This window comes from Aotus nancymaae, unplaced genomic scaffold (assembly GCF_030222135.1).
Source record: "Aotus nancymaae isolate 86718 unplaced genomic scaffold, 86718_ANA_hifiasm-v0.15.2.pri h1tg000046l, whole genome shotgun sequence".
NCBI lineage: Eukaryota > Metazoa > Chordata > Mammalia > Primates > Aotidae > Aotus > Aotus nancymaae.
In genome coordinates this window covers 30,787,214-30,813,583 of record NW_026988460.1, presented here as the reverse complement: position 1 = coordinate 30,813,583, position 26,370 = coordinate 30,787,214, and the positions used below count along the sequence as shown (strand labels likewise).

At 44.8% G+C, this 26,370-nt stretch overlaps 1 protein-coding gene across 1 annotated transcript in view; it reads right to left on the bottom strand.

Moving 5' to 3' along the window:
• ITGB5 (integrin subunit beta 5) overlaps positions 1-26,370 on the bottom strand; it is a 125,359-nt gene that overhangs the window by 44,826 nt on the left and 54,163 nt on the right. The window contains exons 6-9 of the mRNA XM_012473867.3: positions 13,349-13,510; positions 11,766-11,861; positions 9,762-9,851; positions 439-573 (exon numbers count right to left, since the gene is read on the bottom strand). Coding sequence (XP_012329290.2) covers positions 439-573; positions 9,762-9,851; positions 11,766-11,861; positions 13,349-13,510 — 483 coding nt within the window. The remainder of the gene's footprint in view (positions 1-438; positions 574-9,761; positions 9,852-11,765; positions 11,862-13,348; positions 13,511-26,370) is intronic.

Genomic DNA, 26,370 nt, shown 5'->3' with positions numbered 1-26,370 from the left:
ATCCATTCTATTTTACCAAACAGAATGGGGGGAGTGGTTTTCTTTACATTTTACAGGGTCAGATTATCCAAGGCACAGAGCAATTTGCAGAAGAGTAGGAATGAAAGCCAGGTCTCTTCGATTCCCACCTGTACTCTTCCTCCTAACTGTGTCAAGCTAAGAGGATAATGGTTTAAAACACCAAAGTCACAATGCCAACTTGAGAAAGCCTTAGGAGGCAATGCGCTGAGGGCTGCCTATTGACTGGGCTCTTTAACAAGTTCACCTGGGATTCTGAACACATAATACATAGCAGGTTTAGGAGACTCCTCTGGGAAGCTGAATTGGAAAACAGAATACGAATTCTGAAAGGACTCTAATAAGTCACAAAGTTATTAGAACTCAAAGACTGATGACCAATGCTATCAAGAGTTCATACAAACTTGGAGTGAGACTTACGGTGTCCCCAATCTTCAGGCCCTCACACTTCCTCTGACCAGGGTAGGATACCCCATCTTGGCAGGTAGCAGTGAAGAAGAGATTAAGATCCTCAGGCTGATCCCATACCGACAGCTCCACTTTAGACCGGATACTCTGAACAGAGAGAGAAAATGAAGCCCAACTATTTAATAAAGGCTACGACTGAGGTGCTCCCACACTGGTTTTCTAATGCCCACGTGGCTTGCTGTAACTCAGGAATCCCAAGCCAAGGGAAGAGCCAGTTAGCTTGGTTCCCTGGCCCTCCCTCATCCTTTCCCTTCTCTCTGCACTCACAAGACATCTTTCGAGACCTGGCCTGAGATCTCCCTCTGTGAGCTTGGAGAGGTTGATAATGGTCAACCTGCTGTATGACATCTGCTTCAAGGTGTTATGCTCTGTTCCCTGCTTGCTTCTCCAGAGGCACCTCTCATCCCCATCCTAGACTTCAGACATGCAGTTCCTCAATCTTGCCATGTGCACTCCAGGCTTCGGGCCTTTCCATGTGCTCAGGGTAATGATCCTTTGCACAATGGCTCCTCCCCTTCCTCCTCCTGGCTGGCTCCTTATTATCCTTCAAAATCAGCTCAGCAGGCAATTTCTCTAGGAATCCACCCTATCATTCACACCCATACCTATCCCAGTCAGATGAGGTCCATACGCATGAGTATGAAACTACAAAATGAGGGAATCCAATCTCATGTGTGAATTGTATTCTCAAGACAGTGAATCAAACAAAAATCAAGTCAAAATTACCTTTCAGAATAGAAAAAAATGAAAATTAAGAACATCAAGTGTTAGAAAGGATGTAGAGCAACTGGGGCTCTCCTATCCTGCTGGTGGGAGTGTAAATTGGTGCAACCCTATAGAAACCCATTAGGCCATATCTACTAAAGCTAAGGCCAGCCTCAGACCTAGCATTCACCCAGGATTATACCCAACAGAAGCGTACGCATCACCAAAAAGACATAGACAAGAATGTTTACTGCAATACTGCTTGCAATAGCTAGAAACTGGAAATTCCTCAAACGCCTATCAACAGTAGAATGGATTTTTAAAAATCGCAGTATGTTCATATAGTGAAATACGGTAATGAGAAGTAACAAAATGTGACTACATGTAGTAATATGGATAAATCTCACAAATATAACAATATTTTATAACTACATAAAATTCAAAAGGCATATATATTTTATAACTCTGTATAAAATTCAAAAACAGGCAAAATTAATGGTTGCCCTTGAGGGATTGTGATGAAAGAGGGCACAATAGGAACGTCTAGGGCTTGTTAATGTTCTGTGTGTTTGACCTGGGTGCTGGATACTTATTTAGTTTGTGAAAAGTTTGCAAAATTTTCTATGCCTATTAGTTTAAAAAATTGTCCTTGTGGCACATGCCTGTAGTCCCAGCTACTCGAGGCTGAGGCAGGAGGATCGCTTGAGCCCAGGTGTTCAAGGATGCAGTGAGCTATGATCGTGCCAGTGCACTCAAGCCTGAGTGACAGAGTGAGACTCTGTTTTAAAAAAAAAAAAAAAAAAGTTGTCCTTGAAAAACTCTAAAAAAGATGCCACTTTGGAGACTGGGGCCAAATGAAGTAAGCAGCTTTTATTCAGAGGTCATATTTTTCAGAAAAATTTAAAACAACTGTCTGTTTACACACTAAACGCATAGTTTAGCAAGATGTACGCATCTGAGAGACGAGGACCCCAACATCTGCAGACGGCCCTGCAGATTCCCTCTCCCGCCGTTGGAGAGAACAGCAGACAGACTTGCCTCCTGCTCTTATGGGTTTTCTTTCTTTTCTTTTTTTCCCTTTTTTGCTGAGCACATAGTGCTAAAGTTGAATAAGTGAAATATGCAGTTTTCCAGCCAATTAACAGCTTGTTGAAAATACTTTCTGCAAAAAACAGTCTCTCCCTTTGCAACAAATTATCTAAGTGCTTTTACAACTCTAAAAATACGATCTGTCTTAAGTCCACTTCCTCTTGCAACTTGCCAGCCTTAACTGGCCAAGGGTCACAAAAGTGCCACTCCAATAACGCGCAGCAGTCTCTGCTGCCTGTGATTAGTTATTTACAGATCTGTCTTCCCTACCACGTTGTGAAGTCCCAAGGCTGTATCATAGACCTCTCTGGGACTTAGCACAATCTGTTGTTGAATGAATGAGTGAATGCAGGGATGGGTAGACAGATGAATATTTTAACAGTGATGCTAAGGGCTCAGGCCAAGTAGATGAAAATATTTTTTAAAGCCAAGTAAATATTTAAAAATAAATTTATAACTGTGAATAAGTATGTGGATGAGATAAAACAGTATATTGTAAAAGAGCTGAAGAGTGAAGACATGTAAAAAATTACCTGGGAACGGTCACTTGAACTACGGGGCTCTCCTACCCTGCTGTGGTTCACAAACAAAACTTGGGAAGGAAGGACCAGTGTTCCCCAGCAAGGTCTGCCCAAGCTTTCCCTTGAAAGACCCAAGGGAGCTGGGCACGGTGGCTGACGCCTGTAATCCCCGTACTTTGGGAGGCTGAGGCAGGCGGATCACCTGAGGTCACGAGTTGGAGATCAGCCTGGCTAACATGGCAAAACCCCATCTCTACTAAAAACAAAATTAGCCAGGCGTGGTGGCACATGCTCGAAATCCCAGCTACTTGGGAGGCTGAGGCAGGAGAATCGCTTGGACCCAGGAGGCGAAGGTTGTGGTGAACTGAGTTGAGCCATTGTACTCCAGCCTGGGCCACAAGAGCAAAACTCCGTCTCAAAAAAGAAAAAGAAAAAAAAAGACCCAAGGAGGATCTGGAAGACGATTTGGGAAAAACCAAGAAGGACTTGGACTCCTACTCTTTGAGTCAGCATCTAAGAATTAGATGGAAATGAACTCTTATGTTCTACTCAGGCCGTAGGCCCCATGTTCTGATATGACGTTTGTATTATTCCTGCTACCTAGAGTTGCTGGAATCATAAACTCTTAAGACATTTCAGGCAGCAAGAACCGTGGAGATGGTGCAGCCCAAACCTCTCATGTAGGGAAGCTGGAACTGAGGGCAAGGAAAAGGTGGCCCAGGGCCACTCAGCTGCACAGGACCAGACGCAAGCCTTCTCTACACACCCCAGGGCTCTCTCTAATCCACACCCCTCATATGCACTTCTTTCTTCGGAAATTGGCTCTCTGTCCGCAGAGGAGGTCAAAAACAAAAACAAAAATTGAAAGAAAGAAAAAAAAAAGGAATTTGGCTCTGTTACTTTGGAAAGAGATTGTCAGGTTGTATCCTGGTTGTAAGGGTCTCTGCCCCAAAAACTATGAGTCTTGGAGGGCAGGACTACGTTTTGTTCACTATTTTATTTCCAAGGTGCAGAATGATGCCTGTCATACATTAGGCTGCTAGTACATATCTGTTGAATAAATGAATGGATGGAGTATAAAAATAGAGTAGAGGGTCAAAGTGCAGTTCTTATGCATGAAGACTTTTATGTGTGACTCCTAAAATTCCATTAACTCCTACCAGATTTGCCCCTCAAGGTGACGCCTTAGTTCTCCAGTAGGAAAAGAAGACAACATCAGGAACTTCAGAAGTTTAAAGGCTATTAAATACTCGGTCAGGTTGGGTCACATCTGCAATTGCCTTAAGTCAGGCCAGCTGTGGAGTGGGTGGGAGCAGACTTTATGGCAACAACAGAAAGAGAAACATGTGCTCTGCTAGGGAAAATCACACCACAGCTTCTGATATCACCGTCCACATGCAGCTCCAGTGCTTTCCAACTCATTCCGTTCACTCCCACTCTGAGAAGAGGCCTTTCTGGGTGCAACATGAGACCAGCCTCCTCTGCACATGTGGATCCAGGGCTCCACGGCTGAGTTCTGGAAGGGAGTCTCTCACCAGCACTCATTACAGAGCAAAGCACCACATTGCCAAACTCCCTTGGGATGACTTGGTGATTTCTCACAGTGAAGAATTTGGCACAGCAAGAAAACATGCATAAATCCAACTTGAAGATTTCACACTCTGAGAGATGTGTACACCAGACTTGATTCTACAAAGACATGAAATTAAACATACCCTTTCCATTTTGCTCCCTCCTCAGCCTGGCCAAATACCACAGCCATTGCAACTGTTACATATGTTCCAACCCAAATCTGCCCAGAATGTCCCCACAGATGGTCTGCGAGCACTCTAGGGGAGGTAAAAGCCAACACCCACACTTAGTCATGTGTTGCCTGACTCATGAAATCCAACACAAACCACTCGGACAGTGAGGGGACAGAAACACAAGCGGCCTGGAGAGAGCTGTGACTGGACTCTGGCCGGGCCTAGAGCAGGTGAAAAGATAGCAGAGCTGATGAAAGCCTCTCCTGCTGCCCTGGCACACCCCACATGCACGAGAGGCCTGTGCTGGGCTCAAAGTCAGGAAATGTGCAGGTTCAAGGAGCTTGAAGTCCAGCCCAGCCCAGCCCTTCCCACTGGCCAGGACAGCAGCAAGTAAGATGAGTACTCGGAAGGAAAATCCCAAACTGTTTTTCCTACTCTACTCTCACTCACACACCACTCAACACAACACTTCTGACGCCAGATGTGAGGATTTTTCCCCCACCACACACCACACAATTTCTCTACTGGATACCAGTTGGCTGTCTTCTAATTCAGCACAATTCTGACGCTATCTTCCTGGACATAGTATCAGGTGCCCCAGGTGAAGAGCTCAGCCCACAAGACTGCCCCCACCACAGATGCCAATCACAAGTACTATGTTGTCACCTATACTTCCAACCGATTGGCTGTAAGTTGAAGTTCCCATGATCTCCCTTCCTTCTTTCATCAATTTGCTAGCATGGCTCACAGAACTCAGAGAAAAACTTAACACTTACCCACGTATTAATAAGAGATAAAGGTTGCAGATGAACAGCCAGATGAAGAGAAACAGGGCAAGGTGTGTGAGGAGGGTGCTGGACTTCCCTGTCCTCTCTGGTGCCACTCTCTAGGAACCTGTCCACAGCTTTCCCAAAGCCCTCCAAACCCAGGCCTTCTTGGTTTGCATGGAGGCATTGTTACATAGGCATGACTGGTTACATCTCTGGCTACTGAATCAACTCAAAATTCAGCCCCTCTCCACCTCCCCAGAGGTCATGGGGTGGGGCTGAATATTCCAAACCTCTAATCACATGGCTGGTTCCCTGGCAACCAGCCCCCATCCTGAGGCTATCCAGGAGCCACCCCCCCACCCCAAAGAGTCACCTCATTAGAACAAAAGATGCTCCTATTGACCAGGAAATGACAATGGTCTCGGAAACTGTGTCAGGAACCAGCATTAAAGACCAAATATTATAACAAAAGATAATCCTAGTGTCCTTATCTACAAAGGTTTTTATCTACATATATATGTGTGTGTGTGTGTATGTATGTGTATATATATATATATATATATATATATATATATATATATATATATATGCCCCTAGTTTCTAATACAAAGCCCCTAAAAACCTTTGTGTGTATATATATATATATGTATCTTCCTATGCCACAGTATCACAGGTTCTAATAAACATGGAACACCGGGCCGGGTGCGGTGACTCACGCCTGTAATCCCAGCACTTTGGGAGCCCAAGGCGGGCGGATCACGAGGTCAAGAGATTGAGACCATCCTGGTCAACATGGTGAAACCCCGTCTCTACTAAAAATACAAAAAATTAGCTGGGCACGGTGGTGCGTGCCTGTAATCTCAGCTACTCAGGAGGCTGAGGCAGGAGAATTGCCTGAACCCAGGAGGCGGAGGTTGCGGTGAGCCGAGATTGCGCCATTGCACTCCAGCCTGGGTAATAAGAGTGAAACTCCATCTCAAAAAAAAAAAAAAAAAAAAAAACATGGAACACCAACATACCCCTAACATGGCTTCAACCAACTGGACTTGCTTCAAATACCTTGCTGTTTCACATTTTTATATTTAACATATATTTTTAAAATTTCACCTGAAGGGAGAGGTGGAAGGAGAGAATTATCAGGGGTCACTTTTTGGAGTAATGGACATGTTCAGTATCTTTATGGTGGTGATGGTTTCACAGGTATATACCTGTGTCAACACTTATACTGTTAAATCAGTATAGTTTGCTATATGTTAATTACATGTAAATAAAGCTTTACAATTGTTTTCCACTGGATATGAATAGTTATTGTTGAGAATATTCTAATAATCATTGCTTTTTTTTTTTTTTTAAAAGCGACAGAGTCTCGCTCTGTAGCACAGGCCGGAGCAGTGATACAATCATAGCTCACTGCAGCCTTGAACTCCTGGGCTCAAGCGATCCTCCTGCCTCGGCCTCCCAAGTAGCATGCCCAGTTCATTTTTTTGTAGAAACTAGGTCTCACTATGTTGCCCAGGTTGGTTTTAAACTCCTGGCCTCAAGTGATCCTCCCAGCTCGGCCTCCCAAAGCACTGGATTTATAGGCGTGAGTCACCAAGGCTGGTCATAATCACTGATTTTTAAAAGTGTAGAGTTTCAAAGTTCGTTCATAAGTCATCAGCTTCATTCTACAACATGTTTGCTTAAGGAACCAGTTTAACTAGCAGAGTCAAGCGACAGTGCTAGGTTCCCACAGTTCCTCTGGGAATTCATTCCAGGTTCCAAAAGCACCTCCAGCCCAGAACAACTGTTCCCTGTACTCATCCCCGCACCTGACTCCTCATCAGCAGGGAGAGGTCTCCACTCCTCTCCTGGCCTCTGCCTACCACACAGGGAATGCTTTCCTTTCTCACTCCCTGACCCTGGGTCCCTGGATTTCCACTAAGAAAATGAATGTAGATATATAAGAAATCCTGCTCAGGACTAAGCACTTATGAGATCCCATGCAGGGAACCGATAATAGTCTCCTGCTCCCTGATTTTCAGCACTCCCAGCAGATGCAGATACATGCAGAACTCGCCAGCAACACAGATGCTGTCTGAGCAGTGTGTCTTCCCTGCTGCTGCAAGGCGGCCCAGCCAGGTCTATGGAACTGTGCACCATGATGCCGTCCAATATCACCGCCGCCAGGAGCAAGGGGCCTGGGCCTTCACCAGCCAAAGCTCTTGGGGTGCCCAGAGCTCTGAACTCAGGAGGTGGCTGACGATGAAACGCTGAGAAGTGGCCCCTCCTCAGAAGCCCTAAAGAGGGACTTCACCCCACTCCACAGAGCCCAGATGAGCTGCTCTTCAGCCATTTCTTCCCAAAGGCCCTGATTCAGCAGGAGGCAAGCGGTGGCCTCCCTGTCTGTGAAAGTGGGTCCAGCAGTGGTGCCCCTTCTGCCTCGTGGGGTATCCCAGCTCTGGCATCCTCAAAGGGAAGAGGAGAGTGGCAGGGCAGGGGTTCTGGCTCTTGCTTTGCTTCTCTTAGTTCAGTGTCCAGAGCTTGAGACCCAAGCAGCTCACAGCTCACCCCAGTAAAGAGGGTGACATTCACAGGCCTGGTTCCTCCTTCTCATGCAGGCTCACATCCCAAACCCTCTCTCGGTGTCTCACTTCAGCAGACCTATTGTGCCCACAAAACCAGCTTAGGTGTTCTCCTTCTTACTGAAGTATAAATCAGATCACTCACCATGGAATCTGCAAGTCACTATAGTGTAAAGTTAATTAGGAAACCCTGTCTCACTGCGCTCTGGGTTCTGAAGTGCCTATGAGATCTGGTGAGGCTCTAAAGGTCAGAGAACAGAAAAGAGGATGTTAGTATGTGGGCACTGGGGTAGGAGAGAAGGAAGTCTTCAGTTTCTCACAACAGGAAGTTCCGGGAATATCAGAATCTGTGAGCGCAAGAGGACCCTTGGCTACAACAGGAGATGCGGGTGGTGGGAACAGCAAAGGAAGGGAAGGAAAACAAGCCAAAAATCCTCACTGCCGCCCACCTGGCTGCCTTTAGGATGCTGAGGCTCCAGGGGACTAAGTGCAGGGCTGGCCACACCCCAAGCCTCAGGGCTCTCCCTAGCTGCAGTACTTTGTAACTCAAGACAGGGCCACATCGGCAGGTGGACAAGACCAAAGCTGGGGAAGGCCAGGCTCCAAATACTCATTTGTAAGCAGTCACTGCTGGGGAGGCAAGATGACTTTTCTCACAGATGTGTGATGCCACAGTGACTTGTTAGGTTCCCAGGTTACCCCACAAAAACCTATTTTACCTAAGGTTAGGACTAATAATGTTACTTAAGCCACACTTAGTCTGTGTATAACTTAGTTTTAACAAGAAGATTTACTCTGAATGCCAATTTAGAAATGACCTGTCCCCTTGAGCGGGTGGGTAGGCACTGGATGCCATAACCATCCTGGGACCCACAAGGGAAGGGAAAGCAGAGGGCACACACTTCCCAGCACAAGAGCTCTGCCTGCCATTTGCCTGAGAGAAGGTAGATCCGAGTCAAGTACTTCTGGAGTGTTATGAATTGAGGGAAAGGAGGGTAGGAAAGAAAGATTTGGGAGGTGAATCTGTGGATGCATGGCTTGGAGTGTGAAAGTGATTGCTAAACCACATCTATAAGAACTTGCACTTAATACATTAGGGCCAACTTCACATAATATGTTACAACAGCATAGAATTTAACAGCCCCAATCACAAACCCTCTGAAAAGACCTGATTACAATCACATCCTAAGTAGGTAGACGAAACATTTATTCTTTGGCCAGACGTGATGGTTCATGCCTGTAAAGCCAGCACTTTGGGAAGCTAAGGTGGGAGGACTGCTTCCAGGAGTTTGAGAGCAGACCAACCAGGGCAACATAGTGAGACCCTATCTCTGTCTCTATATTTTTAAATTAAAAACAAAAAACTGATTGTTGATTCTCCTCTCCCATGTTAGTCTGCAACTCATGAGCCTGAGGGACTCCCGTCCTGCCACTGGGAGGTGAGCTCAGTGTGCAAGCTTTTCACATCTTGCAGCATGGGCCTGTGGCTCTCGGATGCTCTGCTTCCTCACACAGGGAATACGGTGGCAGGGTTAGCCTGGGCACTGGGTTGGTGGAGAATACCATTGCGGCCCACATGAGGTGTCAGAACCTAAGCACTTCCCAGGCCACCAGCCTGAGTCTGAGCTACTCCCTGGCTCACTGAGATCTGCAGATGAGAGTCGAGATGGCAGAGGTGAGAGGGAGACGCATCATGCAGGATGAGCTTCTCCATCCTGACCCCGAGTGAAGCAGAAGAAGACACCAAACTCAAGGGGATGGGGGAGCAGAGCCAAGCAGAGCAGCACAGCGAACCGCCCACCTGAGCCCATGGCGGCTGCAGGACCTCAGTGGGGAGGGGTGGGGTGCAGGTGGCAGTGGGGGAAGAGGCTGGTGACTTACGTTGTATGCATTAATAATCAGTTGAATAATATTTTTGGAGTCTCCGTCTAAAATCTCCACCGTTGTGCCAGGTATCAGGGCTGTAAAATTCTTGGGCAAAAAGTAAAGAAAAGAAATAAGTTCATTTTGCCCTGCTAACTGTCAGAGTAAGCTTTGCTATACCGGGCTAGACCAGTAAAGGCTCCTAGCACCATATCCTGCCACCCTCTCCCACCATGAATTGAAGAAAATGCCACAGGGAACAGCAAGAAGAAATGGCATGGGGGAAGAGTTGTTGCAGTAGGCCATGGAATATCCAGCCCCATAGATCCATAGGAAAGGGGCTCACAAGATCTTTCCTTACAGGATAATGTCTTGAGACGCCTCCCCTCCCACGGTAATAGACAGCTCTCTAAAAGCCCATCCTTTAAGATTGACAGCTCCTGAGAGTTTCTTGCAATCTCTCCCCTGGTCTCTGAGGCACTCCCAGGTTCAGCTTTCAAGATCTGCTCAATCTGTTCAGAAGGAGTGAAAAGGGCAACTTTTCCAAGGGTCTCAAGTATAGGTCCTTTCTTTAATAGGAAGCTGAGATACAACTGGTGCCCTCCCAAGGACCTCTGAGGTCCTGTGGCAAAGGGGCAGCCTTGAAGTACCCACCTTTCCTCTTTCATCTGTACTAACTCCCAAGTCTGCCACTTCTAACAGTGGCAGAAACATCCACTGCCTTCCGCCTGCCTCGGGACTGGATGGGCCCCCTTCCCAAGCAAGGTGTATTTAGCTCTGAGGAAGGACGCTTAAGCCAAGGTGGACTTCTTCCCTCTGGAAATACAGTCTGTGCAATTGAGCCCTCTAAAAATGTAAAACGTTATTTGTAAGTGAATAGGCTTTTTTTTTTTTCTTTGCGAAGGAGTCTTGCTCTGTCCCCCAGGCTGGAGTATAGTGGCACAATCTCAGCTCACTGCAACCTCTGCCTCCTGGGTTCAAGAGATTCACCTGCCTCAGACTCCCTGGTAGGTAGAATTGCAGGCATGCACCACCATGCCCTGAATAGGCTTTATCCTGCTATCTTCCACTAAACAAAAAAGAAAAACAATCCTTTTCCCTTGTTTCATCTTCTAAAATTGATTTGGACTAAAGGAGGATAAAGAACTCAAGAAAATGTAAGTGGCATTTTATCAGTGACAACCTCAGGCAGGAGTAATAGAAAAATACAATCAGACAAAGGTTCTTTTGTGGACATTTAAGAACAAGAAGGAGAGGGAACTATGGCCAGCTGTTCTGTGGGTGGAGGGTAGAGAGCGATTCCAGATTAAGTTCTCATTGCCTCACCATGTAAAAAAGGCAAGCGTACATTTAGCTTTCATGAGCACGCCGGGGAGATTTGTAATTCAAACGTGGCTCGTCTGTGACTGTGAGAAGGAGCACGTTCATGAGGGGAGTTTCTGAAGATAATCTGAGGTGACCCAGGAACAGTTTCTTTAGACAGAACAGATCCATACATAGACTGCTCTTTCACTCAGCACATTTATTGGTTTCTGTGGGAATTCTTGCATCAGACTAGCCCACTGGTCTCCTACAGTCTGCAGGCTCAGGCATAAAGCTCTGGAATACTGGGATTAGTGATGTAGCCTGATGAGATGCCTTACTTTTCTCTGCGTATATCTTCATTTTATATTTTCCTTCTCTATTAGAGTGTGCCTCTCTCTGTTTCCATTTCATCACCCAAAAATGAGAATTCATGCTATTTTCAAGGTTTTTCTCAGAATCAAATTACATACTATATGTTCGAATTTCCTGCAAGGTATACACTGCTATGCGAATGCTTAATCGTTTCCTCCTATTATTTTCCATTAGACCAAGACTGGGCTATATTCCACCCCTCCTTTGAATTTCTCCCATATAGGCAGGGTTGTAAACACTCCTCACCACTCCCTTCACCCTACCCCACATTCTAATCTCCCAGTCACCTTAGGGTCAGCCTGGCCCCCGGAATTAAACCACTAGCCTCCCTCCCTCCCAGCATACCTTGTACAGCATATAATGGTTTTTCGTCACTGCAAAAATGAGGTTGATGTTGTTCTCTGCCAATTTCTCTCCAAGCAAGGCAAGGGATGGATAGTCCTAGGGCAAAGGCAAAAGTCAAGGTTGTGACATTCCTAACAAGGAATGTAAAAGAGGCGAGCTTACATGAGCACACCATGCCTGGCTCCAATGCACACTCAGCAGCCAGCATTTGTCATGGAAGCACCTTTTCCTTAGGTGGGCCCTTAGAGTCCCTTAATAACTAAGCCTCCTTGGCAGCTCCTGAACTGAGGAGCTGAGTAGAGGAGACCCTCAAGGAAAGGACCCTCTGGCATCCACCAAACTAGATTCACTCCTCCCACCTCAGAGTGGAGAGGTGATGAGAGGAGGTTTTCCAGATCTGGTATGTGTCTCCATCCTTTCAGCAGGGAAGGGGATGAGTGGGGACACCCTAGAGAATAGCCACCACATCCTGCCCTCTGCCATCAGCGCTTCTTATCTCTTTCCTCTGTCCTCTAAAACTTTTCTTCCCTGCCTCCTTGCCCTATTTTCCTTCTCCTATGCCTAAAGGTTAGGCCTACCAACATGTCCCGCAGGTCCTGCTTGTGGCTCAGACAGGCAAAAGAGGTTGCCAAGTTCTGGACTAAAAGTTGTGCCGTGGGGCAGGGGTGCAGAGAAAGGAGGAAGAGAGGAAGGTGAGAGGCAGTTTAACAGTGTCCTAAGGGATTTCGAGGACTGATGGGTATGGGAGTCCGCATCTGGTGAGGTCCTAGAGTTGCAGTCCTTTTTTCAGATTCCATTATTCCTAGACAAGATGGAAGGCTTGGGCACTGACCACCTCTTGAAACTGGAGAAGATGGGCTTCTCTAGGAAAGAAAATTGGGAAGAATTCCTCTTTGGCCACCAGCATGGATTTGAAAAAGAAAAGGGTGCAGATTTTGGAGGAAAAATTGCATAGTAAGTATGCGAGATCTTGATCACTGTTGGGTCTGGGTGATAGGCATGTGGGGTTCATTTTACTGGTCTATTATTATGAATGTTTGAAATTTTGAGCAAATTCTTTTAAAATGCATAGTTGTGGTTATAGACCGTTGGGAGTAGAAGGTCCTTGGGACCCCCCATTCTGTGCAGAACACCTCTGCCCACTCCTGACGCTGACAGGCAACTCACACCTCTGGGAGCCCATTTCTAGAAGTCAGGAAGTCATGCCCTATAACTCCTATCCCAGTTGTGACCTCTGCAGGAGCACAGCCTCCACCCTCCTTTAAGATCCCCTCCCCACTACGAGATCTATCCTGTTTCCCCTGGGCCACCTGTATCCCAACCAAACACTCCCCATTTAGATGCACATTGGCAGAAAGATGAAACAGCTACAGAAATCCCTGAGAAATGTTGTAAGTCAATGAGGGATTCCAGAAACCCAGGTGGAGAAGATGGAATAATGAAACCCAACACCAAGAATGGATCAGAAAGCCAGTGAATACTGAGGGCCAGAGGAAGGTTTCAAGGCTGAGTGAGTACTCAGACCAAGGGCAGGGTCACAGGAGAGGCATCGGGGAGTGGGGGGTCTGGTCCCCAGCCCTCACCATCTGGTTGGATGCAGTGTACTCGTTGGCCTCATTCAGGTGGCACTGGCCGTCGTGTGGCTGCACCAGGCCTCCCAGTTTTCCATCCAATGCGATGTGGGGCACATCATCCGTTGTGAACACCAGCAAATGCAGTGCATCTTTTCGCCAGCCAATCTTCTCCTAAAGGACAGAAGGTGGATGGGTACACCGGTCTTCCTGCCCAGTCCTGCCGTGGTCATGCAGGGCACTGGCCCATCTCCAGGAGTCATGGCCTAAGTCAGAGGCATTCCCTTTGCCATGTGTACCTGGGGCATACTCACAAAACCACTGGGGAGGGATTCCACAGAGGTTTTCCTCAGCTGTCTGAAGAGACACAGCCTGGACTGGAGAAGCCCAAATGCACACAGATACATGTTCAAGCCTTTGCCCACTTTGGCCCATGCACCTGGAACCCCCTCCCTCCAGCCCATCATACTCTGATCTGCTCCTTTCAATGACCCCTGAGGACTGCTCCTCCTGGACGCTTCCCCTTTTAGCCTCAGCTATTCTTCCTTCCCCAGAACAACCTTTAACCTTCCCACCACCTGCTCTCCCATCAACATCCCCTGGTTGGCTGGGCTAGACTAAGATGATGGTTAAGTGACCACTTCAGTCCCCCAATTAGACCTGAGTCAATCAGAACAGATCACTCAAATGACCAATAGGTGGGGTTGTCTTCTTAGGGTTTGGTAAAACCTGCCATTTATTCTGGTAGATATAAACCACTCCAATCATTACTTGAGCCATGGTGGTGTTTAAAGTCAATGAGATCCCTTTTCTCCCTTTACTGCTCCACTATCTGGAATTTATCCAGTCTTCAGACTGAGGCACAGCTGAATACAGTCTGTATTGCAAAGGAAGGACTCTGCATTTTTCATACTCAGCCACTGTGGCGCCAACTCTACACAAAAACACTCCCAGTCATCATTTTTAGGAGCAGCCAGATCCTGATACAGAGCAACAAACACTGGGATATGGCTGCCTTCTTAGTAATGGTGAGAGGGCATCCCAAAATGTGCCGGTAGCAGCGCCAAGATATGAAGGATTTAAATGCTGCGGAGAGTCTTCTATACCTGCACACTTGCTATTGAAATAGGAGACTGGATTCATAGACCTTACAGGTTAAAAGCTATTGCTCTTACAACAGATGAAGAGTAGAGGGTATCATCTTCCCTTACTTATCATCATAATGGTGGGTAAAACAGCCAAAAGAGCTATGATATTTTCTCACTGGCTCCAGGGGAAGCATGGAAATAAAAAATAAATAAATCACAAAGGAATCAGCCAACACGAGAAGGAAAAGAAGTCTGAAAAGAAGCCAGGAGACCTATTGTGAGCAAAGGGATTAACCTTTTGGGGAATCAGTTTCCCAGACACTCAACATTCACCCAACATTCAATCACTTATCTTTTACTACATGCCAGGCTCCATAGAAGGCACTGGGTCCACAGAAGAGCTAATTGCAGACCTCAAAGAGCTTACAGTCAAATGGAAACAGCAACTTCAATACATCATGACAGGAGAGTTAATGAAGGAAAGTCCAATGCTAATGGAAGCTAGGGAGCGGAAGAAGAGGGAGAGGCTGCCCAGCACAGGTGAAACTTAAACTTAGCTGGAAAAATGAGAAGGACACTTCAAGGAAGCTGAAAAAGGTGCAATGGCTCACACCTGGAATCCCAACAATTTGAGCCATCCACTGAAGTGAGAGGATAGCTTGAGGCCAGGAGTTCAAGGCCAGCCGAGGCAACATAGGGAGACTCCATCTTTACAAAAAAAAATTAAAAATTAGCCAGTCATGGAGATGTGCACCTGTAGTCCTAACTATTCAGGAGGCTGAGGCAGGAGGATCACTTGGGCCCAGCAGTGTGGGACTGCAGTGAACTATGATCATGCCACTGTGTTCCAGCCTGAGCAACAGAGCAAGATCCTGTCTGTAAAAAAAATGAATACATACAAATAAATAATTTTTTAAAATTTAAAGAAAGCTGAAAGAGGAAATAAGGAAGGAGAAGGCAGAAGGAGTGGGCATTCTAGGTGCTAACAGAATCTCAGAAGGGAAAGAAGCACAATGAGGAGGCCGGGAACATTTTAGGAACCTGGAGTGAGAGTCTAGAAGGTCGCTTACTGCAATAAATGCTTAGCCATAACAAAACTACTTATGGGAAGGAGCTGGGATAATGGCTCCTCTTGCTGGCAGGATTGGAAGGGTCACAAAGAGACTTCCAGGGTACTGGTAATGTTCTGTTTCTTGACCGGGTATTTTCACCTGTGAGCATTTATCAAGATGTACAGTATATATATAAACTATATATAACTACATACGAAAATATATATATATAACTATATAGTTTTCTGTATGTATATTCGATAAAGAGTTAAAACCTATTAAATAAATAAGGCAATGCATTATAAGCCATGGAGTGTGGAAAAGAGGGGGCCAGATGCCTGGGAAATAAAGCACAATTGAGAGAAAGTGTTAAACTAGTAGAGTTTTTTGCAGGAAACGTGAATCTGTTATCCACAAGGGCACAGCCATGTGCTAAACACCCCAGCAAGGAAGCAGAAAACCAACTTTTAATTTAACAAAATGTATTAAGAACCTTAAGGAAAATCAGAGACCTTAATAAATGGACAGATATCATTTCAGGACTGGAAAAGCCAATGGTGTCGAGATGCCATCTCTCTGCAAATTGATTTATAGATTTAACACAATCACAGTCAAAATCCTAGAAGGCCTTTTTGAAAAAATGGCAAGCCGATTCTAAAATTTATATGACATTGTAGGCAATGGAAACTAGCCAAACAATTTTGAAAAGAAGAACAAAGTTGGAGGACTTATCTTAGGTCAAGACTTATTACAAAACTACAGTAATCAAGGCTGTGGTAATAACAAAATCCATGCAATGACAGAAGGCATAGATCAGTGGAACAGGATAGATACAACAGAAATAGATCCACACATATCTAATCAATTCAGCAGAGAATACTGGAACAATTGGATATCCATATGCAAAAAAAAATGAAGTTCAACCCAAACTTCTCACCGCACACAAAAATTAACTCAAAGTGGATCACTGATCTAAATGTAGACCTAAAGCTATAAAACCTCTTAAGGAAACCTATGAGAAAATCTTTGTGACTGTGGCATAGGCAAAGATTTCTTAGATAAGGTGATTCATAAGATAAAAAACGGATGAACTGGGCTTCATTAAAACAAAAAGTTCTTTGTTCAAAAGCTTCTTTGAAAAATACTGTTAAGAAAAGGAAATGACAAGGCACAGACTAAGAGAAAATATTTGAAAAAAAAATCTGATAAAGGATTTGTTTATGGAATACATAAAGAACTCTCATTAGTCACTAAGAAAAAAACCAAACAACTGAATTTAAAAAGTGGTCAAAAGATTTGCACAGGCAATTTACCAAAGAAGAGATATGGGTAGAAACAAGCACATGAAAAGGTCCTCAACATTATTCATCATTAAGGAAATGCAAATCTGAACCACAGTAAGACAGCCATTAGATCATTATTTGAATGGCAAACCAACAAACAAACTCTGGCAATGTCAAGTGCTGATAAAGCTATGGAATGATTGGAACTCTCATAATTACCTATGAGACTACAAAACGTTTCACCAACTTTGGAAAAGTTTGACAGATTCTTATAAAGTTAAATATACACTTACTATGAATCCAGCAATTCCACTCTTTGGTATTTACCCAAGAGAAATGACACTTTATGCTCAAACAAAAACCTCTATGCAAATATTTATAAAAATGTTATAGACAATCATCAAAAACTAGAAACAACCCAAATGTCCATCAGTAGTGAATAGACACATTATAGTACATCCGTACAATTAAACACTATGCTGCAATAAAGAGGAACAAGCAACAAACTACTGGTAACACACCACAACATGGATGAATCTCAAAAACATTACATTAAAGGCAAAAAACCTGATTCAAAAGGCTAATTCCATTCATATGGTATCCAGAAAAAGGCAAAAATACAGGGACAGAACACAGATCAGTAGTTGCCAAAGTGGCTTAGGGTCATGGGAGGAGATGGATGACAAAGGCATGCTGGGAAACTTTCCAGGGTGATGGAAATAATCTATATCTCAATTGTGAGGGTGGCTATAAGATTTTACACCTAAAAAGGGTAAATTTTACTCTGTGTGAATTATCCTTGACTCAGTGATTCTACTTCAGGGGAATCTATCCACAGGAAGTATTCTGAAATACATGCAACAGTATTTTTATTAATAGTGAGAAAAAAGAAAAGGCATGAATATCCTACTGTGCAGGAAAAGGTAAGTAAACTCAGATATTTCCTCTCCAGCCATCAGAATACAGAGAAAGTATACAGTTATGTGTAAATATCTACAATATAAGCCGAAAACAAAGAATTTAGCAATATACTTGTAGTGTGATTACAAACTACTTAAGAAACAAGTATAACCCTTGTTATGGAATAAGAGAACAAAATACCCCACAGTGTGGTTGTGGTTGGGACTGGGGTTAAGGTTATAGACAATCTTTTTCTTTTTCCCATTATTTTCCAAACTGTTTTTAATAGGCAGGCAAAGGCTGAAGGCAGTGGCTCACGCCTGTAATCCCACCACTTTGGAAGGCCAAGGTGTGTGGATCACGAGGTCAGGAGTTTGAGACCAGCTTGGCCAATATGGTGAAACCCTGTCTCTACTAAAACTACAAAAATTAGCTGGGCATGGTGGTGTACGCCTATAGTCCCTGCTGCTCGGAAGGCTGAGGTAGGAGAATTGCTTGAACCCAGGAGGCAGAAGTTGCAGTGAGTTGTGATCGCACCATTGCACTCCAGCCTGGATGACAGAGCTAGACTCCGACAAATAAATAAATCAATAAATCGCTAGCTGGGCATGGCGGTCGTGCCTGTAATCCCAGCTACTTGGGAGGCTGAGGCAAGAGAATTGCTTGAACCCAGGAGGCAGAGGTTGCAGTGAGTGAAGATCGTGACAGCATGAGACTCATCTCAAAAAAAAAAAAAAAAAAAAAAAAAAGGCAGGCACAACTTCTGCAAAACTAAGCTGTGAATGTGGCCGTTCTTTCATGCCAGCTTCTCGAGGGCCTTGTGGGGACACAAAGTGGGTTGGCAGTGAGAAGACAGGACAATGTGGAACTTGGGTGCCTTCTGTTGAGCCTGTGAATTTTCTTGCTGCCCCTAATTACCTGTGAATAAGTTTCGCTTCAGCGAAACTATTCAACACCTCAAAAGCTTTTTCTTATCAGGAAAACAGGAACAATAATACAAAACGTGTATTGTACACTTCCATTATTCCACTTGATCTTCACTACAACCCTTGTGACATAGGTAATATGTTGCGATCTCATAGGTAAGGAAACTGGTGTTAGCAGAGGTGAAGTGACCACCCCATCAACTAGCAAGGGCCAGAGAAGCCAGATTCAGATGACCAAACTCTCACCTACAATCATATACAGAGAGGAACTGTGCATGTAATAAATGGGGTAATTCATAAACGTGCCTGGTTCATGATAGGCTCTCAACTTGTGGCTGCTGGATCCAAAATAAACGTTTGTTGAATGGAAGGTTGCATCTGAAATGGAAATAGATCCACAAGTGAAGGATGGCTCAGCCTAAGAATAATAATTCTGTTTTCTGTGAAGTGGGCTCTTGTTATGTACATGGTGTTAACAAACTTGGTTTGTTAACCCAGAGGTTGGGCTGCTGCGAATGAGTCGGGACATGTTTGTTCATCACCTAGGCTTTCAGGTTTGGAGGCTTTACAAGTGGTGACTCCACAGAGTATTTACATTAAAAATAATTTCCCTTATTGTTGGGTTGGCTGGCAGAGCTAGCTGTTTTGAAGGCTTGAGTTCTGTATTCCCCGTCTGCGGAAGGAAGCAATAGTGGGAAAGTGGATTGAACAAATACAAAGAAAAAGAAAAGAAAACAATGAACTACAAATGGAATATAGCATGAGGGCCAGAGTATATTAGCATTGGAACAGATTCTGAGCTCAAATCTTCGCTCTGTTCTAACGGTGGGCCCCTGGGTCAGTCACTTCACCTCTCTTAGCCTCAGTTCTTCATCTGTAAAATAGAAGTAAGCCTGCTTTGCAGAGCTGTTGCTATGTTGAGACAGAATGTATTAAAAAGTATTATAGTTAACACATAAAAGGGACTATAAAGGGAACTTGTAACTATTATTCTAGGACTAGTAATAAGTTTTACATTTCTTCTTTTCTCCTTTTACTAATTGATATGTGAAGTGACATAACTGTTACAGGGAATATGAATTATTACATACTAAACAATTTAAAAGCCTTGTATTAATTCAAAACTACAATAGGATCCTACTACATGCCTTTAAAGTGGCTAAAATTTAAAAGACTGACCACATCAAATGTTGATAAAGATATGTAGAGACTGGAACCCTCACATTCTGTGGTAGGAATGTAAAATGATAAATGTTCTTTGGAAAACAGTTTTGCAGTTTCTTAAAAAGTTAAATACCTACCATATGACCCAACCACCCACTCCTGGCTACTAACCCAAGAGAAATGAAAGCATACGTCCATACAAAGACATAAACATGAACATTTATAGCAGCTCTCTCATAACAGGCAAAAACTAGAAGCAACCCAAATGTCCATCAACAGGTGAATGGATACATAAACTGTGCATCTATGTGATGGAATACTACTCAGCAACAAAAGGAATGAACGGATACACTAACAGCATGAATGAATCTCAAAGTAACTGCTAAGGGAAATAAGGCAGGTAAAAAAAGAGTGGATACTAGACATATGAAATTTCAGTAAATGCAGTCCAGTGTGTAGTGACAGAAGGCAAATTCATTGCCTGGGGTAAGGGAGGTAGGAGGGAGAGGAGGAAGAAATGACAAAGGGGCATAAATGCACTCTTGGGGGTGCAGGATGTTTGTTACCTTGATCATGGAGTTGCTTTCGTGAGTGTACATAAATGTCGAAATTTGTTAAACTGTACACTTTCGATATGTGTAGCTTATTGTACATCAGCTATACCTCAATGCTCAGGCTGGTCTTGAACTCCTAGGCTCCAGCCATCCCAGCTTCGGCTTCGGCCTCCCAAAATGCTGGGATTACAGGCGTGCGCGACCACACTGGGCCCAAAAACTCTTTTATTTAATAGCAGTATTCACACAGAATTTATGTGCATGGGCTCAGGTGTCTGGCCCTGCGTCTGCTTTATCTTGTTTTTGTGATCTTAGACAAGTTACTTAATCTTTCCCTAGCTCAGCTTCCTCGCTTATAAGAGGGAGATAATAATAGTATTGATAAAATAGTGCTGTTGAGAGAATTAAACAAGATGATACATATTGAGTACCCCACTCAGTACCTGGTATGGGATAAACAGTAACTAATAGTTATCATCATAGTGCTTCCATGGAATTGAAAAACTGTCACTTATGTCTATAATTCAGAAGCACATTATCTTATCTTTAGATTGTATTAATAGAATTATGGGTGATATTTTTTCCTTTCAGCTTATCTACATTTTCTAATTTTTTATGTTGAATATATTCTCTTTTTACAAAAAAACAGTTTTTAAGAGAAAGAGAAGATCTACTTATTTAGCTGAACTTTTCTCTATGTCTCTGAGTAAAGCCAAAATGTAAACAAAACCAATTTCACGAAACATGACAGAGGTGAGCCTCAGATGAAAGCGTCAGGGTGCGCGGGGCAGAAACGTGCTGGACACAGACGCACGAAGCCCGGGGTCCGGTCAGGGCTGCGAGTCCTGTAACTTCTCTTTGTTCACTGGTTAAATTCACCATGAGGTCTGTTTCCAGCTCCCACTTCCACACTCATGCGAGGGAATGACCTCGCCTGTTTCATCTCCCACAGAGATAGGTAAAAGGACTTCCCTCTCCACCTATTCCCAGGATCTCACAGTTCTGGTCCTAGGCCCTAGGATGCCTTTCAGCCAGCGCTCTCCTCTCCTCTAAACAAACTGGCGTGTCCTCCCAGCCTCCCTCTGATCTCACCATCCCAAGGGAAGAAGTGCTCCTCCCTCCTTGAGGAAATGCAACCCTGCAAACCCCACCCTCTTTGGAGAATTTATTCCATCAGTCACTCTCTCCTCTGGTTCCTTCCATGTGCCTACAAATATGTTCATGGCCCACTAATAACAAGCCTTCAGCCTTCTCTTGACCCTGCTACACCACCAAACTCTCATAACTCGCCTCTCTTTCTTTTTTAAGACTAGCAGACCTATTCCATTTCCTCCTCTTGGTTCCTTAAAATCTGACCTTACTCTTAGTCATCCATGAAAACAGGAGGCGGGAATGAGATGGAAGACCAGCCCTTCCCAGTTCCTGAGAAAATTAACAAAAATGGACTCCTCCCAGGAGGGAAGACAGACTTGCTGGCTTGCTCACTTCCAACATCTGGGCCCCAGAGAACATAAGGATTGGCAGGGAGAGAAACAAATGGTTAGGGAGTAAAGGACCTGGTTTCACTAGTTTGATGACACAAACTTCCAGCCTGTGGGGCAATTTGGCTTCTTAGGGCTGAAAGGAGTCATACTCTGTGGCTACAGGTCTGACAAAAAAAGGAAGGTCACTCAGAGGACCAAGAACAGCTTCCATCTTTCTCTGCCCCACCCGCCACAATTTGTCCCTGGCCTCTGTTGCACCTAACTTTCACCCACATGGTAAGGTGGCTCCATGGGAAGCCACAGGAGCCAGGAAGAGATGTTCTAGACACCAGCTCAAAGTCAGCTGCACTTGGCAGATAAAACGAGCACGTATAGCAGAGTTCGTGGTCACTGCAGACAAATACAGGGGAAGCTCAGAGGGTGTGCTGCTGAGAACCAGAGAAGACAGACTCCAAGGGGCTACAACAGGACAAAAGCACCAACGGGTGACTGGGTAGAAAAAACAGAGAAAACGTGTAGCACCTGAAGTCTGGAAGGAACCCCAGAGGTTCTTGTACAGCCTCCCATCCAGTGCAGAGATCTTTCCTCCAGCACCCGCCACCTGGGTATGGGACACTGCTGAGCTCTCCTTGTTAGAAAAGTCTTCCATGGCCCAGCACGGTGGCTCATGCCTGTAATCCCAGCACTTTGGGATGCCAAGACGGGTACATGACCTGAGGTCAGGAGTTCAAAACCAGCCTGGCCAACATGGTGAAACCCTGTCTCTACTAAAAATAAAAAATTAGCTGGGCATGTGGCACATGCCTGTAATCCCAGCTACTCGGGAGGCTGAGGCACAAGAATTGCTTGAACCTGGGAGGCAGAGGTTGCAGTGAGCTGAGATCACACCACTGCACTCCAGCCTGAGTGACAGAGTGAGACTGTCTCAAAAAAGAAAAGGAAGAAAAGAAAAGTCTTCCTTACACTGGACTCCAACCCGCTTTCCTATGGCTACCCTAGTACATCCCCTGGAATAGGCAAAGGGTCTATTCCCTCTTCTATAATGATATCTGAGGTCAGTTACTGTGCTTCTTCCCATGGCGTCTCTCCTCAGAGGATGTGGTTCCCACACCCGGCACCATCCACTCATGCCCTCTGCTCTCTTGCTGTCAATGTCTGTCTTAAACACAGCTCCCAGAGGCAGGCCAGGCATGGTTCCCTGGATGTGATCTGACCTGCACAGAGGAACTAGGCTGAAAAAGTAGCCTGTGGGCTCTGAATTAGACCTGGAGCATGTGGCCCGTGTTTGGCAGCTGAGTCTTCCTACTGGCTCAAGTTAAACCTGAGGGTCCCCAGATCCATTTCATAGTAACTTATTTACGCAAATGGATGATGGCAGAGCATGAAAACTGAGACAGGCAGATTCAAGGACGCCCCGTGGGAAAGTGCAGGGGAAGGCTCGGACCTCCAATTCCTGGGAATCTGAGGAAAGCCAACGTCTCACTCAGTTGTCAGAAAACACAAGTGTGGCCTGCCTGAACATGGGCTGGCTCACTGACCTTGACTTGTTAGTTCAAACACAAGGGAGTTCCGGAATAAAGATGCCATCCCAGAGACTGTAGCTTTAAATTTCTAGGTTCTCTGATCCCGTGGTCAATCTGCCTAATTAAAATTAACAGTTGTCCAAATGAAGAGGCCCTCAAGACTGTTATCAATGCAGCCCACAGGCCCCAGTTGTCACAGAAGAGTCACCAGGCACAGGCACTCTCTTGCTGGAAGAGCTCCACCGTGTGAAAAGCAGCATCTGGCCTCAGTGCTGTCTGAGAAAGCCCAAGAGACCACAGCCGATGGGTCTGAGACACCCTCCAAATCAGGAATGAGAAGACAGATATTGGAGTTTCCATTTTACAGATAGGGAAGCCAGGGGCAAAGATCAGCATTTCACGTATCCATCGGCATGCTAACCTTGCGTCAGTACCAGTGGCCTCCCTGGAAAACCCTGAAGGCTGACAGAGTCACATGATAACTGTTTCTGATAGAGAGGAAACTCTTAGCTCCAGAAAAAAAGTGGCACATGTAACTGTCTGGCCCTAAGACTGTTTCAGTATCATTCTACAGTGGCAAACTGGATCATGTGGGTAACTGTGATGGCTCCTCAGACTGGGACTGTGCTCTCTTTGGAAGCACACCCTTCCCACTTCTCCATTCCTATGTGACTTCAAAAGATGGCAGACACTGTAATGTCAAGGTTAAGCCATACCAGCAGGTGGATATGGTTTCCAACTCTGGTGCTGCCATTTGTGGCTGTAAGACCTTTGAGAAGTTATTCAACCTTTCTAGACTTGTTTCCTCATCAAAGGAGACAGTAAAGCCACCTTCAAAGAAGTATGTGAAAGAAACCCTGCTAAATGCCTGGTACAGAGCCTGGGTCTCAAAAGCACTCAGCCAGTGGCGATAAACAGCGTCATCAGCACCAGTGTATCACCGGGAAGCAAGAGACCAGGATGACCCCTTGAGAGAGAAGAATGCTATAGCTGAACCACCGGTCCAAAGGAGCCAGTCCTTCCAGAGTCTGTGTTCTGGCTGTGCCTTAGATTGTACACATACATCAGTCCTACAACTAGAGTGACTCCAGTGGAGACAGGCACCACGGCTACTTAAATTCCGCATTCCCCACAGCATTTAACAGGACGTCTTGTACACAGTAAGTACTTGAGACATTTTCAAACTCAATAACAAAACACTGTCCAACAACCTTTCCGGCAAGCACTGAGGAAAAGGGGAACAGGTTTCAAGGCAGGAATGGGGAGGGAAAGTGGACTGACCTGACCAGCCAGTGGGCAGCTCCCACAGTAGATCTGAGCCTGGGGACAGGGGAGTCTTAATTCAAACATAGCACATCAGGGAAAACAAGGTTACATGGTTTCTGTGATTGGTATTCTTAATCGTGTTGACATTCAGGCATATTTCCATCCCTTTATAACAATAAACACATTCTTTTTAGTTTGTTTTTCCTACGTCCATCCACTCTTTGCAATGAAGTATCTTTTTGAAAAAGTCTGTTCTGTGGCTAAACTTAATGAGGCCAAAAGCATAACAATTCTTCCCTTGGGAAAAAGAAATCCTGGTCTATGACTCAGGATATGGACGTTCCTCTTGAGCCCAAACCCCAGCAATGTGCAGGATAACGTTTCTAATGTGTTCTCTGTGACAGGGTCCAATCTGAATTCTAGGTTGAACCACATGAATTTTCCATTTTTGCAGGAAAAAAAATCAATAGGCGAATACCAAATATCATCAATAGTTAAATATCAATAATTTTATACTGTTCAATCTAATGTTTCCAAACAGGCTATTTCCCTTCTAATGGATCTGCAGGCTCAAATAAAATCCCAGAGGATAGAGACTTCTCATCTATCTTTAGTTTTCTCCACCATACCTGCCACTGAGCATTTACTGGGTAGCCAATACATGCCTCCTGAATGGAAAAGCATTACCAAGTAACAGTACTGCTGGTTCTGCTTTAATGAATTTGCATGAAGCATTGTAAATTCCATGGAGGCAACCTGGTGGATGGGAGGGTGGAAGTCCCATCCAGGATGGGACAAGCTTGGGACCAGAAGAACCTGGTATTACTGAACTTCAGAAGCATAAAGTCACCTGTAAGAAAGAAGCCTTTGTTCACCAGATATTTAATGAGGACCCGTTATGTGCCCAGCAGTGTGTGGTGCTGGGAATATACAGTCATGAGAAAAAAAACTATATAGTATCTGCCTTTAGGGAGTTTACTATCTCAAAGGAAGGCAGGCATTCTAGGAATGCTTCAAATAAACAAGAATAAGATGATAACTGGGACAGAAGTGATTAAGGGCCTGCCTGGAGCCAGGATATCCTGATCTAGTCAGGGCAGTCCATCAGGAAGGGCTTCTCTGACAACTAGACAGTAAAGCTGAGATCTGAAACACAAACAGGTGCAGGTTAGACATTAAAAGGAAAACAGATTCAGAGTGAGGAAGCGGGAATGAACAGGTGGAGCACAGGGACTTCCCGGCCAGGGAAGCTACTCCTTGTGATAATATAATGGTAGCTACCTGTTGTCATACATTTGTTAAAACCCACAGAAATGTACAACAACAAGAGAGAACCCTATGTGAACTACGGACTCTGGTTGATAATGATGTGTCAACACTAACTGGTTCACTGATTGTAACAAATGTACCACACTGATGTGGAATCCTGATGGTGAGGGAGGCTTTGTGTGTGGTAGTCAAAAGGAATTTGTGGGAATTCTGTATTTTCTATTCAGTTTTGCTATGAACCTAAAACTGCTATTAAAAAATAAAATCTATTGAAAGAAAGAAAGAGAAAGAAAGGAAGGGAGAGAAAGAAAGGAAGAGAGAGAAAGAGAGAGAGGGAAGGGAGGGAGGAAGGGAGGAAGAGAAGGAGGGAGGAAGGGAAAGAGGGAGGAAGGGAAGGAGGGAGGAAGGAAAGGAGGGAAGGACGGAGGAAGGGAGGAAGGGAGGAAGGCAGGCAGGCAGGCAGGCAGGCAGGCAACAAGGCAGCCAAGAATACAGGAAAGGAGTATCAAAGAAAACCAGGAATAC